At 38.8% G+C, this 14544-nt stretch overlaps 1 protein-coding gene across 1 annotated transcript; it reads left to right on the top strand.

Annotated features, from left to right (window-relative positions):
- Positions 1 to 1106: 1106 nt before the first annotated feature.
- Positions 1107 to 9417, top strand: LOC117282496. Its single transcript, XM_033752382.1, has 3 exons — positions 1107 to 1191; positions 3215 to 3440; positions 8085 to 9417. Exon 3 carries the CDS (start codon positions 8153 to 8155, stop codon positions 9248 to 9250), a length of 1098 nt encoding a protein of 365 aa, XP_033608273.1. The 5' UTR covers positions 1107 to 1191; positions 3215 to 3440; positions 8085 to 8152; the 3' UTR covers positions 9251 to 9417.
- The last annotated feature ends 5127 nt before the right edge of the window (positions 9418 to 14544 follow it).

Raw genomic sequence — 14544 nt, 5'->3', positions numbered from 1 at the left:
AGCCTGTGGCAGTAGTATCCCGTATTCGATAGTTACTTCGATTATGCGAAAGTGATCTCGTGCTGACATCTCTTAGGAAATGTCATATAATCCTAAAGTAAAACGGTGAGAGCACACCAAAGAAACTGGCAACCGCAATTTCCGAGAACTGTTATTGGCCTTGAGTTGAACACATGTTACTTAAGGGAGCAGCGGAAATTGAGGAAACGGCAGCGCAGTTTCCTCAATTCGCGTTGCACTTTTCAGTAACACGTGTTCAACTCAAGGCTGATAACAGTTCTCGGAAATTGCGGTTGCGTTGCGGTTGCCAGTTTCCTAAATGTCTCATCTTTCCCTCCATCGATTTCATGTTACAAACCTAACGGAGGGCATAGACAAGCCCTTAAGCTAATGCGTATTTTTTAAACCACTTACCCAATGGTAATGGGTTAAGACGAGGTTTTAGCTCAATATTGTAAGAGTACATGACGTGTATTTTTGCTAACCGTCTTACAGTGCACACAATTTCACCTTTCTCTTCACTTTTACACTACATGTTTCGGCACTAATGTGCCATTTTCAGGTGTGTCTCTATCCACGCCAAACTACTGTACTGCATGCCATTACTTCTCCATCATAAAATGACTAAAATGCGTATTCGTCATATATAACAACAAATTCTAAATACTAAAACCTTTCAGGATTCGTCATCCATACGTCGTACGTCAAATACGAGAGTCACGCCAGTCCTCCTCTATGGGAGCACTCTTCCTACATTCATGTGTGCTCTGTGTTGTGTTGTGATGCACGTAGTCACAAGAGGACACAACACAGAGCACAATATACACATGAATGTAGGAAGAGTGCTCCCATAGAGGAGGATTGGCGTGACTCGCTATTTGAGATACGACGTATGGATGACGAATCCTGAAAGGTGTTAGTATTTAGAATTTGTCGTTATACATGACGAATACGCATTTTAGTCATTTTATGATGGAGAAGTGATGGCATGCAGTACAGTAGTTTGGCGTGGATAGAGACACACCTGAAGATGGCACATTAGTGCCGAAACATGTAGTCTAAAAGTGAAGAGAAAGGTGAAATTGTGTGCACTGTAAGACGGTTAGCAAAAATACACATCATGGAAATGAATCAGTGCAACAGGACGCTAAAATATATCATTGTAAGAGTAGTTACACCATGGTATTCGAGGTAAAGATTTATAAAATTCACCAGTTCCCCAAAAGTTCAGACTGGCATTGGCATTCTTTATACAAAATACAGCTATAAACGTCTTTTGTAACTCATTACAGCCAGTATGTGCAGAAGTGACGATGTGGTATGGTAAGCTGGACTGTTACAATTTTGAACTTATTTAGTACTCATAGTTCACATATAAAATATTATCAGTCTCTGACAAGGGCTACTTGATCTGGCATTGTCTACACTAATTGTCTAATTTCCGAAAGCCACATTAATATGTGTCATTAACTACACATGTTCAAAGTCTGGCACTGATTTTCCCGCTTTTCGAGCTGGAAAGGATTGAATATTAATGCACGCACACAGCAAAGGATCAGGGGTAACTTATACGTACTTATGTATGAACCCTGAATTGGCAAACAAGTTCCTACGAAACAGAAATCGAAACGAAATTTAAAGTGCAGAATAGAATATAACTTACATTAAAGCGAATTAGTTTCTTCAATTACATTCTGGATTCATCTTTAATCTCCTACGTAGACCGTGTCCTTTTATTGGGGGAAATAATAATTTTCACTCTCTTTCTTTGGGAGTAGAGAAATTACCTGACAAATATGTTTCCCTTTAATCTAAGTTCACTTTTAGACAGATATAGTAGACTATTATTTAAGTTACTGCGAATAATTACGCGACACTCAGAAATCTGGTTTACTGCCTCATGCAGTCCACTTCTGACACGTAACATTTTCACGTTATGCGAAATAAAAAAAAGTGTGGACTTTCTGCGGTCTTTTCCTCATGATAAGGAAAACGGCCACAGTCGGGTGCGTTATGAGTGATAAAGAGCAGAGGGTTTTAAACATAAACATTGCTACAGTAAGATAATTGTCATGAATACAAATAGAACAGAACTCAGAATACACAATCACCATTATCTTATCCTCAGTTTATGGTATAAAGAGGGTTTGTAGGAACTAGGTTCTTAAATCATATTTCGGGGAAATATATTAATTACCGTACTCAAATATGATCTTAATAGCAGAATGTCGTGGTCTCCTGTTTCATATTTGTGAGGTCCGCGGATCGAACCTCTACCTGGAGACCAACTATATCCAGGGATATTTTGGAATAGTGTTTCAAATTAAGACACGGTTCCTTATTTCCAGGTAATTTCCAGTTCATTAATCACTATTCTGCTTACCACTGGATGATATATTAGCTACTGAAGCACTGTTAAAAATGAAGAGTAAATAAATATATTCTGCATAGAAATACAGTACATGCAGGACACAGTAAATAAGACTTCAAAGACTATACTAATCAATCCTGGGAAAAGTAAACGTGAAAAGTAAGAGAAACGGACATTGTGTCAAAACATTTTTTTTCCTCTTACCGACATCAATGGGTTTAGTTAGAAATATAGATTGTCCTTTGACTCAGCTATGCTATTATTAACGTTTCTCAAAATCATCTTTCCTTCTCTACTTTTCTTGCAACAAATTTTATTTTCCACGAATTAAATATGAAATGCTGACAAAGTGTAACTGTTTCCTCAATATTACGATAAGCCAAATAACTTACCTCAATGACATTTTATAGCTTCGTCTTATATTCACGATTTTACTCGTAATATTTATTAACACAGTTACATAAAAACAACTTTGGCATTTCAGCCACTCCTGCAATTTGGAACGAATGTATCATTTTATCTTCCAAATTTATATCAAATATTCACAGCCAGAAAAAGAAATGAACAGAGCTTAAAAGTGACAAATAGTATTGGCTAGCGATGCAGACTTATCTTACTTGTATATCTGTGTGTAATATCTATTGGAAATATACTCTAAGGAGATTACATACAGAGAGTGTGCTAACGAGAGTGTTATGGAGCGGATAGCAAAGTGAAGACTCTCATGGATCTTAAAAATTATAGGGAAACAGTAAAAATATATAATATAGAAACAAGTGTAGATATTATTAAAATGTTTCATAAGAATTTCTTTATTACTTATTTATCACTTTTTTATGTAAGTGCACAACAGCCAAAACATCAAGAAGAGAAATGAACTCTATCTGAAGAGAATTTTTACGGAAGCAGTTATAGAAAAAACAGCATACACTTCCATTTTGGAGAGTTTTTGTGGTTCATGTCATAAATCCTTGAAAGCTTCCACGTGGTTACGGCTCAGGAGATGAGAAAAACGTGGGGCCAAAGAAATGAAGCTGTCAGGAAGAAACTTGAAATACAAGAGCAACAAGTAAGTATGGTACTAGTCCCATTAATTGAAAAGAAATTGCTTCTCTTATGTTCTGCTGAAATATATGTTTCGTTTTCATCCACCGTTCCTTTATGTAAGCGAAGGAAGTATACATACACGAGATGATCGTGCTGTTTGTAGTCTTGGATATCGTTGCTTTTCTGAAAGCTATCGTAATATGAATTGATATCATTAGAGACGACTCGAGCCCCGCAATTTGTAATTTTTTACAATTGAGAACAACATGGTCGGTGCGTAAAAGTTTTGCGTTGGAAGCGCACCTAGCGCCAAGCAATATGGAGTTATGAAACAATATTTTAGCAATAAACGTAAATTTGTCCTTGTGTTTAATTAATTAAGCACATCGTCATGAAGACATAGGAGAATGGAAATATATATTTACTGTGTAAGATTTGAGGCTTTCACGGCGATGACTATGAAGAAAGCAGTCTTCTGGGATTTGGCACCGTGTATATGTGGTGTTAACCGACGTTTCGGGGGAACGTATCGCCTCCTTCTACCCTGAAGATGGAGGCGATAAGTTCCCCCGAAACGTTGGTTAACACCACATATACACGGTGCCAAATCCCAGAAGACTGCTTTCTTGATATATTTACTGTCTGCATCCTGTTGTGTATCATGATTTATGGTATTAAAAATATTTTTACAGCTTCGCAATAGTTACATTTATTATATGATTAAAATTATTAACATTAACATGGATTCATATTAGGATATTTCAATAACAAGAGACATATTTCATGAAACTGCTTGAAGATGGTCCCAAATGTGGACGAAAATATGTAGCAGTTATTAAATAAAAACAACGCAAACAATTCGAGTGGGACACTTCTTATTGTTGTGTTGACGGCCAGAATACCAGAAAAGAATGGAGATATAGCTCGAGACATTTTTAATCTTAGCAACAGATGAGGGTGCGCGGTCAGATTTACGCCCCCTTCACTTTAACCTCTGGGTATACAGCCCCGGCACACTTTGTACAGGAGGCTGGTTGTGCCAGCCCGCGGTCAGGCAGTTATGCCGACCGAGATATCATATCATAGAACGCAGAGAAATATTTAACTTTTGTTGAGGTCATATTCTGTGGAATAATAAAAAACAAAATGGAGACTGAATGAAATTTGTATTTATCTTCCGGTTTCATGGATATAACTAATTAACTACTGGAGATAGATATTTGAAATTTGGTAGGGGGTTTCCCTTTATATGTACCTAAGACTTCTGTGTCAAGTGGTGCCTGTCATTCAACAATAACACATACGGTGACGATGTGAGTAGTTGAAATCCCACAACTTTAAGACAGAAAAATTAGATACTACAAAACATCATTTGATATGATACATATGATGTGACATGATATTCCCATGACGCCGATTATGGAGAATACAAATTTATGGAATTTGATGCCATCTATTAGAGTTGCTGACGTTTCGAAGGAATGTACTCCCTCCATCTTTAGGGTCGATAAGCAAGTCAAGCTTGAAATTTCATTCAAAATCCCATCAAAGTTGAAACATCAGTAAATGCCCACCAAGATACACGACGTAACATTACGAAATATAGCATTTACACGACCGATGTTGTTTCACCGGACAATGGCTTTGTTAGCTGGGTGAGCAACTAGCAGTGTTCCTTGGCGTGGGTGAAAATGTTCTTAACTTGGAGCACAAGCGTTACTCATTGACTGTTAAAGCATTCTTAAATATCTCAAGGCATAAAATAATTTTCATCCGAAAAATATAACAACAAAATATGTAACATTTATAATTGCAAGCAGTAAGAAAAGTGAGTCAATTGGAATGCGCTCGTATAGCCAACTGCGCAAGAGTCCAGCACGTTAGTCTTTGAGCTAAACTACATTCAGTTACTTAATTTTAAATTTAAATTATCTAAATTGGACATTGTGACAGGAGATCTGCGGGAACAGCAGGCTGCAGTAGGGAGGTAGGCTTTATGAATTCTGTCTGGAACTGCTCCCATTAATTTATTACGCAGATGCAAGTAAGCCGAGTCTCCAGCCTCTTAATAATTGACAAGAAAGAAGAAGAAATAGGAGAAGAAAACTAAGAAAGAAAAGAGAACTGGGAGTGTGAATTAGATTTGTATACCTCAGGATGGGCAGGGGCGTGAAGCAGACCACTCACATCCAGCTAGGGCCGAGATCAAGAAAATGTGGATCTACACAACCACTCCTCCATATTTCATTATGGAGTAATGCTTAATTAGTTAAGCACAGGGAGAACTTTACTTTTATGCCTCAATATGGGAACTAGTGACGGGCTCTTATGAACACCGTAACATAATTTAGGGTTGGGTTTGACTAGCCGGTGGATTATCAGATTTCTAAGAAAGAATTTATTCTTTATATTTATATTTGGAATAAGGAAGAATTACCTGATCAATGAAGGAGTCTATTTTTATACCAGTTCACAAGAAAGGTGATCTTTTTTCCTTAGCACTACAGACCCAGTGGGCCTAGGCCTACCTCCACGAACTTCGCCGTTCACTTCGGTTTTTCTAGATCTTACACGTTCGGTAGGACTCCTTGGGCGGGTGATCAGCTCGTCGCAAGGCCTCTACCTGTACACAAACACAGAAAAACGCACACAAACATCAATGCTTTGAGTGGGATTCGAACCAACAATCCCGGCTTCCGAGCGAGTGAAGACAGTGCATGCCTTAGACCGCTCGGCTACCGTGACCGGCTAAGAAGGGTGAGAAACTGTAGTAATCATTGTGGGATATCACTGCTATCAACTCCATACAAAGTCCATACATAAGGAAATTATTGGGGATAATTAGTGTGGGTTTCGACATAACAGATCAACTACTGATCAAATCTTTTGCATTGTCAGATACTGGAGAAAAAATTGAGTACAATGAGACAGTACATCAGCTATTCGCAGACTTCAAGAAAGCCTACGATTCAGTTAGGAAGGAAGTATTGTACTATATTCTGATAGAGTTTGGGATACTCATGAATCTAGTGAGGCTGATTAAAATGTGTTTAAACGAAACGTATAGTAAAGCCCGTAAAGGTAAACATTGCTCTGATAATTTTCCTGTCTAGAACGGTCTAAAACAAGGAGATGCTTCATCGCCATTGTTTTTCAACTTTGCTTTAGAATAAGATATAAGTATATAAGGTATGCAGTCTACACAACAATGTTCTGTATTTTAAAAACAAAAAGGACACTACTGTATCAACAATTGCTTTTATTATGATTTTACAGACACAACATGTTTCGACCCTGTCACCGGGTCATAATCAGGAGTACAATGCTCAAGTTTCAGCTGCTGAATTGCAATTAATTATCATCTAATTCTTCAAATAAGGATCCTTATTGTGTCTTGAAAGTATTTAAATGCATAAATTAATGTATGCGTAATTTATGCATTTTATCCTCTATATGTTTAGCAAGTGTTTTATTGTGCGTCTTAATATTGGTTTGTGCATATTTTGGCGTTAAATTTAGTTCTAAGCAAGTTTCGTTTGAACTCAGATCAAAGAAGTTAACTACACGTATGATGTTATATAGCATTTATCTTATGAACAAAACACAATTCACACTCTCTTATGTACGATACATATTTTCAATGTTTGTTTTTGAACTTATTTTTACAATATCCAAAATGACTGTTTTAACCTCTCGTTATTCATATTCACCTCTTCTTATCTTAACGAAATAAATTGAACGTACAATAGACTGGTGGTTTCTGACCGCCAATACGACAATAAAAGACAAACCAATCTAACTGTTGGCTTTATTTAACTACTGATATGTTTCGTTCCACATTTAGGAACATCTTCAGGGAGTTTCATTAATTACGTCTCACGTTATTGAAATATCCTAATACGGAACCATATTAGCGTTAATCATTATAATCTTAATATACGTAATTATTACTAATATTATAAAAAAATAAAATTTTCTCGTCGTTAAACTATAAAAATTTATGTTATTTGTCTCGTATTACAGATGGTGTTTATCATCCGGGGTTCGCTGTTATGTTTATAAGTTTTAGGTGCTATTTATGTACAAAAAAGGAAAAAAATATTAAGTAAAGATATCCCTGTAACAGGCCGTGAGGCTTATAGGTTTGTGACATGTTGAGGTTCCCACATTTTCTAGAAAATCGGCTCATAGATGGCGGTAAGTTTATCAGCCCTACGCGCCGGCCACCCTTTACCCCCAAGAACATTCCAAGAATATTCCTGGTACTCATTTCTGTTAGAGGCTGAGTTGATCCCAGGGCCATAGTGCGGTTGCAAGGATTTGGTAAATTGAAAAAAATCCAGTGACCTCAACGGGATTCGATTCCACGATTTTCCGGCTTGTAGCATAAAGCCTCAACCAACTACGCTACCGCCTGCCCCCATTTATATACAATTTATATAAATTATTATCAATATTATTAGTTTTCATTTTTTTGTATATGTTTCTTCCTATCCTCTTGAATATGTCGTTACGATTGAGTTTTATGTCTCCCTTTACAGTGTGTTGTATACTTCTTTCGCGTGGACCTTTGTTTTGGCGTTGTTCCTTTTCCTTGTTTCAGTGTGGACAATAGAATGCAACATTTCAAAATTTCTCATCTTATTACACAAATTTCATTCTGCAGGTTATTCCACTTCTCCTGACAACGACAGACTTCTGAGCGGCACCCCACCTTCAGAATATCCTTGCTCCATGGCTCTTCCGACGATCATGTCTGTAACGCCGGAAGATTCGTCGGCAGGATCTCTACGCTCAAACCCTGAAGCACAGGAAGGCCATGCCAACATCACAACTACTGCCATGAAATATACTTCAGTTCCTCCAAGTGGAACCGGGGATGACGCAAAGTATAACGTCATGTTAGTCCTCATTGGTTTAGTATTTGGATTTATTTTATTTGTGATAGTTTGCTTCTGTTACGTTACTATAATCCGTTCAAAATGTCTAACATCAAGTACGAAAAGCAGGCAAAGAAAAGACAGCGAAGAAAGTGTAGTTTACGAGAACACGAATGCAAAACAAAATAAGAAAAGTAGGCAAAGAAAAGACAGTGAAGAAAATGCAGTTTGTCACAACACGCATACACACACAAATGTATGGAACGGGGATTCCGTGAAAACACATATGTATCGGCAATTACCTCAGCTTCCAGTGGAGGCAAATCCATCAGTCGACACAGCTGATGGAGAAGAAAATGGTTACTTGCTACCAATCTTACCTTTCCGGTATAGGTATGAGAATGAAATAAGAAACTTACCACCCGCACCTCCAGTGTTTCCTAGATATCTTGCAAATTTACCAGTTGAAGGAGAAGGATGTTACATATCAGTGATATCCGACGACGAAGCCCAACTTTTGCCACCAAGTTCACCGTGTGAAATTAGTCTTGATAGAAATTCGTCTGAAATATATGAAGAAGATGGTTACGTGCAACCGAGGCAAATTCGTAACATTTCTGTCGAGACCAGTTCGAGTGAAGCAGTCTCTCTGAAGAAACTGAAAAAAAATAAAGACAATAAACATCAGAAACCGGTGAGGATGAGTCCTGATATAACAACCCAGAGGGCGCCGAAAGGAAGCCAGGATATTTCAGAATGTAAGTCATGCAATGCTAAGGACGGATCCACCACTAACATAACAGAAATCGAGTCAGAAACTTCTAACAAAGCAAAGGACAAAATATATCGCAGTACACTTCAAATACAGCTGTCACCACCGACACAACCTAGACCTGTTTCCGTTAGTACCAGCAGGGCAACTGGACTTGCGTGTATACATACCGATTATTAACAAAAAAGTAAGACGTGTTAATATTTTCCTCAAAAGCAAATCTGAAGCCAACACATGACAGTTTCAGCTTAGAAGTTCAGTACCTGCCCTACCTAACACTAGGCGCTACAGCCCTGGATGAGCCTTGGCTTCCTCTGCAATCAGTCCCCACAACTAATGCGTGTTGCCACAGGAATGGATCTACGCATGATGACCCGAGGATGGTTGTTACGTTTCTGAACAAAATTCTTTTTACAGGATGAGGTTGTTATCCTCATGCCCAACTCCCAACCTGGAGGACCAGCGTATCGCTCTTAGTCTGGACTCTACCCTTTCCGGCATGGGTGACTCTACCGGTAGTTAAACTACCGCCGACATAGCTCTCCAGATCACAGATTCACACAAGCCCCAACATCACAAAGTGGAGACACTTTTCTGGGGTTGGAAATTCAGTGTGTCACTGAAACAGTGATCGGTAATGGCAGTGAGGCTACATTCGTACATAATTCAACTGGTAACTTTCGTAGCGAAGACTCTTTCATGTTGCAATATGTTAATTTGATTTGATTTAATATTTTAAAATATAGCTGTCCATTTGAAGTAACTGAGGGACAGTATTGTACATTACAGCTAAGAAAGGTAAAGCTACATCTCTGTAACAGGAAGTGAAGGCCCATAGGTTTGTGAGACGTCGAGGCTCCCATATTTTCTCTAGACAATCGGTTTACAGATGGCGGTACGGCTGTCAGCGTTAAGTGCCGGCCGCCCTTTACCCCCAGGAAGATTCCTGGTACTCATTTGTGTAAGAGGCTGTGTGGACCCCAGGGCCATGGTGCGGCTGGAAGGATTAGGTCAATTGAAAAATTCATTGACCTCATCTGGATTTGAACCCGCAAACTTCCGGCTTGTAGCATAGTGCCTCAAACAACTACGCTATATCTAAATTATGTATGGAGGTGCGTTATCGTGAGATAGTGACGTAGTTCTTTATGTCATTATTAGAAAGTTGGTGGATTCTATTTTCAGAAAAAAAGATTAAAAAAATTGCCATATCAGAGATGTTGTTCATCAAACAGGTTTTGCCGTCTGCTTCTTGTTGGTTTCTTACTAGGTTTAATCTTTGACCCTTAAAGTAGGGGCAGTCCGTTCGTACGATACTTCACTGGACTTCTACTGAAATACATGGCATTATCTCAGAAGACAGTGTTCTTCCAGGGATGTTCCTCTGTGCGGTTGCCTGCTGAAAGTATGACGCAAGCTCAACAACTTTTTAGNAACGTTGTGTTTTTTAATAGAAACTAGACTGTTTTTTAGAATAGACAAGATGATGGATAATGTCCAGCAAAATAATAATTGTAACAATTTACCATCATCACAAACTTTTAGATCTTAACTTTTTAGACAAGTTATAGGTATTTACCAGCGAGATGGGTTATAACAATATATTTCTACATTATAATGACAGAAACATCTGCCCTACAATCATCATGCCTATGAAGCACGAGCATGCTAATGAAGTATGAACCCATAAGAATCAAACACGTGCATTTCATAAGGTGTTTAAAAATTAGGTGGCAAATATTTGCTACATTTGATTCTAAAGGGATCTAACGATTTTGTATAATACTCAGAATTACTGGGGGTTTGGACTTTGTCTCTCATCCGGTATTTTAGAAACTAGAAAGCACAACGTTTCGGAAACTGGATCTGTTTCTGTCCTCAGGTCCAGTGATTGAGGTTAGTTCGTTCTAAGGGACCCAACAGAGTAGGTGTCTACCCTCTCACCTAAAGACGGAAAAAGATCCAGTTTCTGAAACGTCGTGTTCTGTAATTTTTAGAATTCCGGACGATGGGCAAAGTCCAAAAACCGAGTAATTCTGAGTTTGCTAGTTTGTATCCACATTAAATACGATCGTGGAGCCGTACTATTTCGCACGGCCTGTGGACTCAAGAGAAAAAATACATGGAATATTTAGTAAGATCTATTCGTAAAATATGCCTTTTGACAAGATTCGCCGAATTTTTAAAAAGTAAAATGTTAACATACGTATATTTTGGGCAATGGAAGGATGCTCTTGCACAAAAGCAATAGCCAAGTTGCATCCCCTGCTTTAGAACACAGTAACACCTGTTTTGACGGTAAGAACTCTGCATTCTGCCGACAGTGTTTTATTTATTTCTTATGATTCTCATAGTAAACAACGATTATTTAACTAGACATCATTAACCAGTTGATCTTGGTTATGGAGGCGTAATATGTTTCCTATGAGGTACGAACTGAAAGAATAAATGTTATTTAGATGAATTTTTATACCGTATAAATCCAAATGTAAGTGGTATTGGACAAGGGGATGCCGCGCGTAGGAAGTGTAAGAGGCAACTTGGCGGCAGTGAGGCCTGAGACCGTTCAGCTGACTAGCTGCAGTTTCAGAGTAGCTACATAAATTCAGGTGTGACCTGCTGCATAAGTCTTCATTGACAGGAAACCTCTGTATATCTCGTTGCTTAGTATAGTGCAGTGACAAAGGGAGCACAGAGTCCACAGTGACATGGACGCCGTGAAAGCGCGGATATACTCATGCTGGAACTGAGGTGAAAACAAACGTAGCGCCTACAGAGAAAGACCGACACCTCCTTCGTCGAAGAGAAGGCCCTATTTCGAAACATGTACATGTCTAGTAGAGAATAAAAATCTTGGTCATGATTCTCGAGGAGACTGAATCTGGGAATGACTGCGCTGGTGAAGCCCAGCAGCAATTTTACCGATCGACTTATGAGTACCGAGAAGCTGCAGAATTTCCGAGCTCTAGCAGTTTGTAAGATCAGGGAGCATCTCGGCTCCTGTGGTTCTTCTCAGTTACTTGTAAGCATACACAGTAGATCCGAGATAGTGACTGGGGGCTTTCTGTCATTTTACTCTGTCCCTCTGGGCAAATTTGGCGATGGTACCACAAATTATGAAGCAACTATTTCCTTCCACATTCCTTCCTGTTCACCAATTGTCCTATCATTCGACCTATACAATTTCACATATTAAAATATATTTAAGTAAACCATAAATAAATAGACAAATAAATAAATATGCAAAGAAGAGTTCAATATTCTGGGTTGCATCACAGTGTAGTTCAGTAGTTCGCCGACGTTTAGGAGCGTATCATGTTCATTTCCAGAGTCAAATTGTAGTATTTTGATACATGCCGGCTTCTTGCTTCTTTAAACCTGAAGATGGGGAGACGATACGTTGTTCTGAAATGTCGGTGGATTTGTACTAAACCACACGGCGTTACAACCCAGAAGATCGAGTACTTCATAGTTCGCTGCTGTGAGGACCTCAAATTCAAACTGAAAAGGTAGTTTTTATGATCTCGAACAAGTGGAGTTCTTTCTTCGGAATTATATTGATTGATTTTACGTGATTTAACGAAGATGCTTCGTTTCCAGAGATTATTCAGTGTCGAATGAGAGAAGCTGATCACAAACGATGAGTATGTAAGGAGTAGGAAGAATGTAGGTGTGACTTACTTCAAAGCACTTGGCGATATATATAAAATATTCATACAATTATTAAGTTACTGGACATTATCCAACTTCCTGTTTTTTTTTTCAGAACACACACCGTTGCGGAGACTGGATTGTCTTCGTCTTCAGGGGGAACTTACTCAGTTGGGCCCCATCGATAGAGCTAGTCCCTATCTCCGGACCGGAGATAGGGACTGGCTCTATCGAATGGGCCCAACTGAGTGGGTTGCACCTGAAGACGGCGACAGAATCCAGTCTCCTAGACGCTCTTATTTTAAATAAAAACAGGAAGATGGATAATGTCCAGAAATCAATAAATATATTGTGACGTGCCGCCTGAAGGTCGGAATATCGGAGTCAGAGCTGGCGTCCATTGCTGGACAACGCCTCGGTAGTCACGTTTCAGCTACAATAAGAACAGTGAATGCATCATTGTCTGGGTGACATTTGTAAACACGTTAACGCGACAACGCGTATATAGGCAGACCGCTACCACGGAAATGAAATCCAGAACTGTTCAAGGAGGTGTCTGCTACCCTAGCCGCCCAGCAGGTATAAATGAAGGCCAGTTCAGAAGCCAGAGGAAGAAGGCAGAAGTGAACTGGAGTACCTTCGAGAAGCAGACATCGTTCAAGCAAGCAGACGTCGAAGACCTTGTTTTGTATCTTATAGTTAAAGTAATTTGAGTGTGTTATAATTATCTGTAGTTCCGCCTGGTGAAATTTCCCTATAAACCGATTCATCTATTCCGAAGCCCATTAACTTCTTGTCGCGTTAGCAGGATACGTGACAGTAATAATATACCGTATTTACGCATGTATAGGCCGCACATTTTTTGCCAAAAATTGAAGAGGAAAACTGGGGTGCGGCTTATATTCGAAATATTCGAAATCAGACTTCATTTAAAAAAAATTAACGTTGCCAAATTTCGGAATAATTTCTACTCCTGAAATAATATTCCAAGAAAATTATTTTTTTCTATAATTTCTGTCTGAAAATTGTGCTGCGGCCTATACACGCACGCGGCCTATGCATGCGTAAATATGGTATTATTGTCACAGACCTCTACATCATAAAATGTTTAATTTGTCCTCCTCCTTATCATCATCCTTTGGCTCCCACTGGAACACAGGGCATTAACAAATTGTCGCTGTCTCACACGGTTCTTGCTGAGTTGTTTAATTTCTCCCCACGTCTTCCCAGCAACCAAGGCTTCCTCTCGTATTGTCTTCTGCTAACTTCTCTTTGGCCTTCCTCTTTTCCTTTGTCCTTGTGGGTTCCACCTCATATCCTCCTTCTGATTGCATTTTCCTTTCGAAGAGTATGGCCAGTCCAGTTCCATTTGCGTCTGGTTATCTGTTCAGTTATTTTTATTTAATTTGTCTGTTTCCACAGTTCCTCATTTGTTAATATAACTGGCCATCTCACCTTTACTATTCCTCGGAGGCATCGATTTACAAAAATTTGTAATTTTCTATATTTCCTGGATGACTTGCCATGTATCATATCCGTATAATAAAACTGATTTCTCATTAGAGTTGAAAATTCTTAGTTTTGTTCTTAATGGAATATCACGTGATTTAGTTTGTAGTTAAATATACGCATATTCCCCAGCACCAGTGAGGGGAAGAAAGCGTTTCTGGTCGGCGAGTCACTGTATGCCTAAAAAAGTACTCCTTTTTCGCTGGAATACGTAAATTACCCCATAATTTGTTTACGCGTACAAATGTGAAGGGAGTGGGAGAATTTCAATTTATTGAGCCCTTTAAGGCAAAGCGGCTACTATGTATCAAATG

The sequence above is a fragment of the Cryptotermes secundus genome, unplaced genomic scaffold, assembly GCF_002891405.2.
Source record: "Cryptotermes secundus unplaced genomic scaffold, Csec_1.0 scaffold66, whole genome shotgun sequence".
NCBI lineage: Eukaryota > Metazoa > Arthropoda > Insecta > Blattodea > Kalotermitidae > Cryptotermes > Cryptotermes secundus.
Note: the sequence above shows the minus strand (reverse complement) of the source record. Positions and strands in the feature narration are given on the sequence as shown.

Bases quoted from the DNA above. Each gene is read 5' to 3' on its own strand.
- LOC117282496 (XM_033752382.1), top strand. From the start codon at position 8,153: ATGGCTCTTCCGACGATCATGTCTGTAACGCCGGAAGATTCGTCGGCA.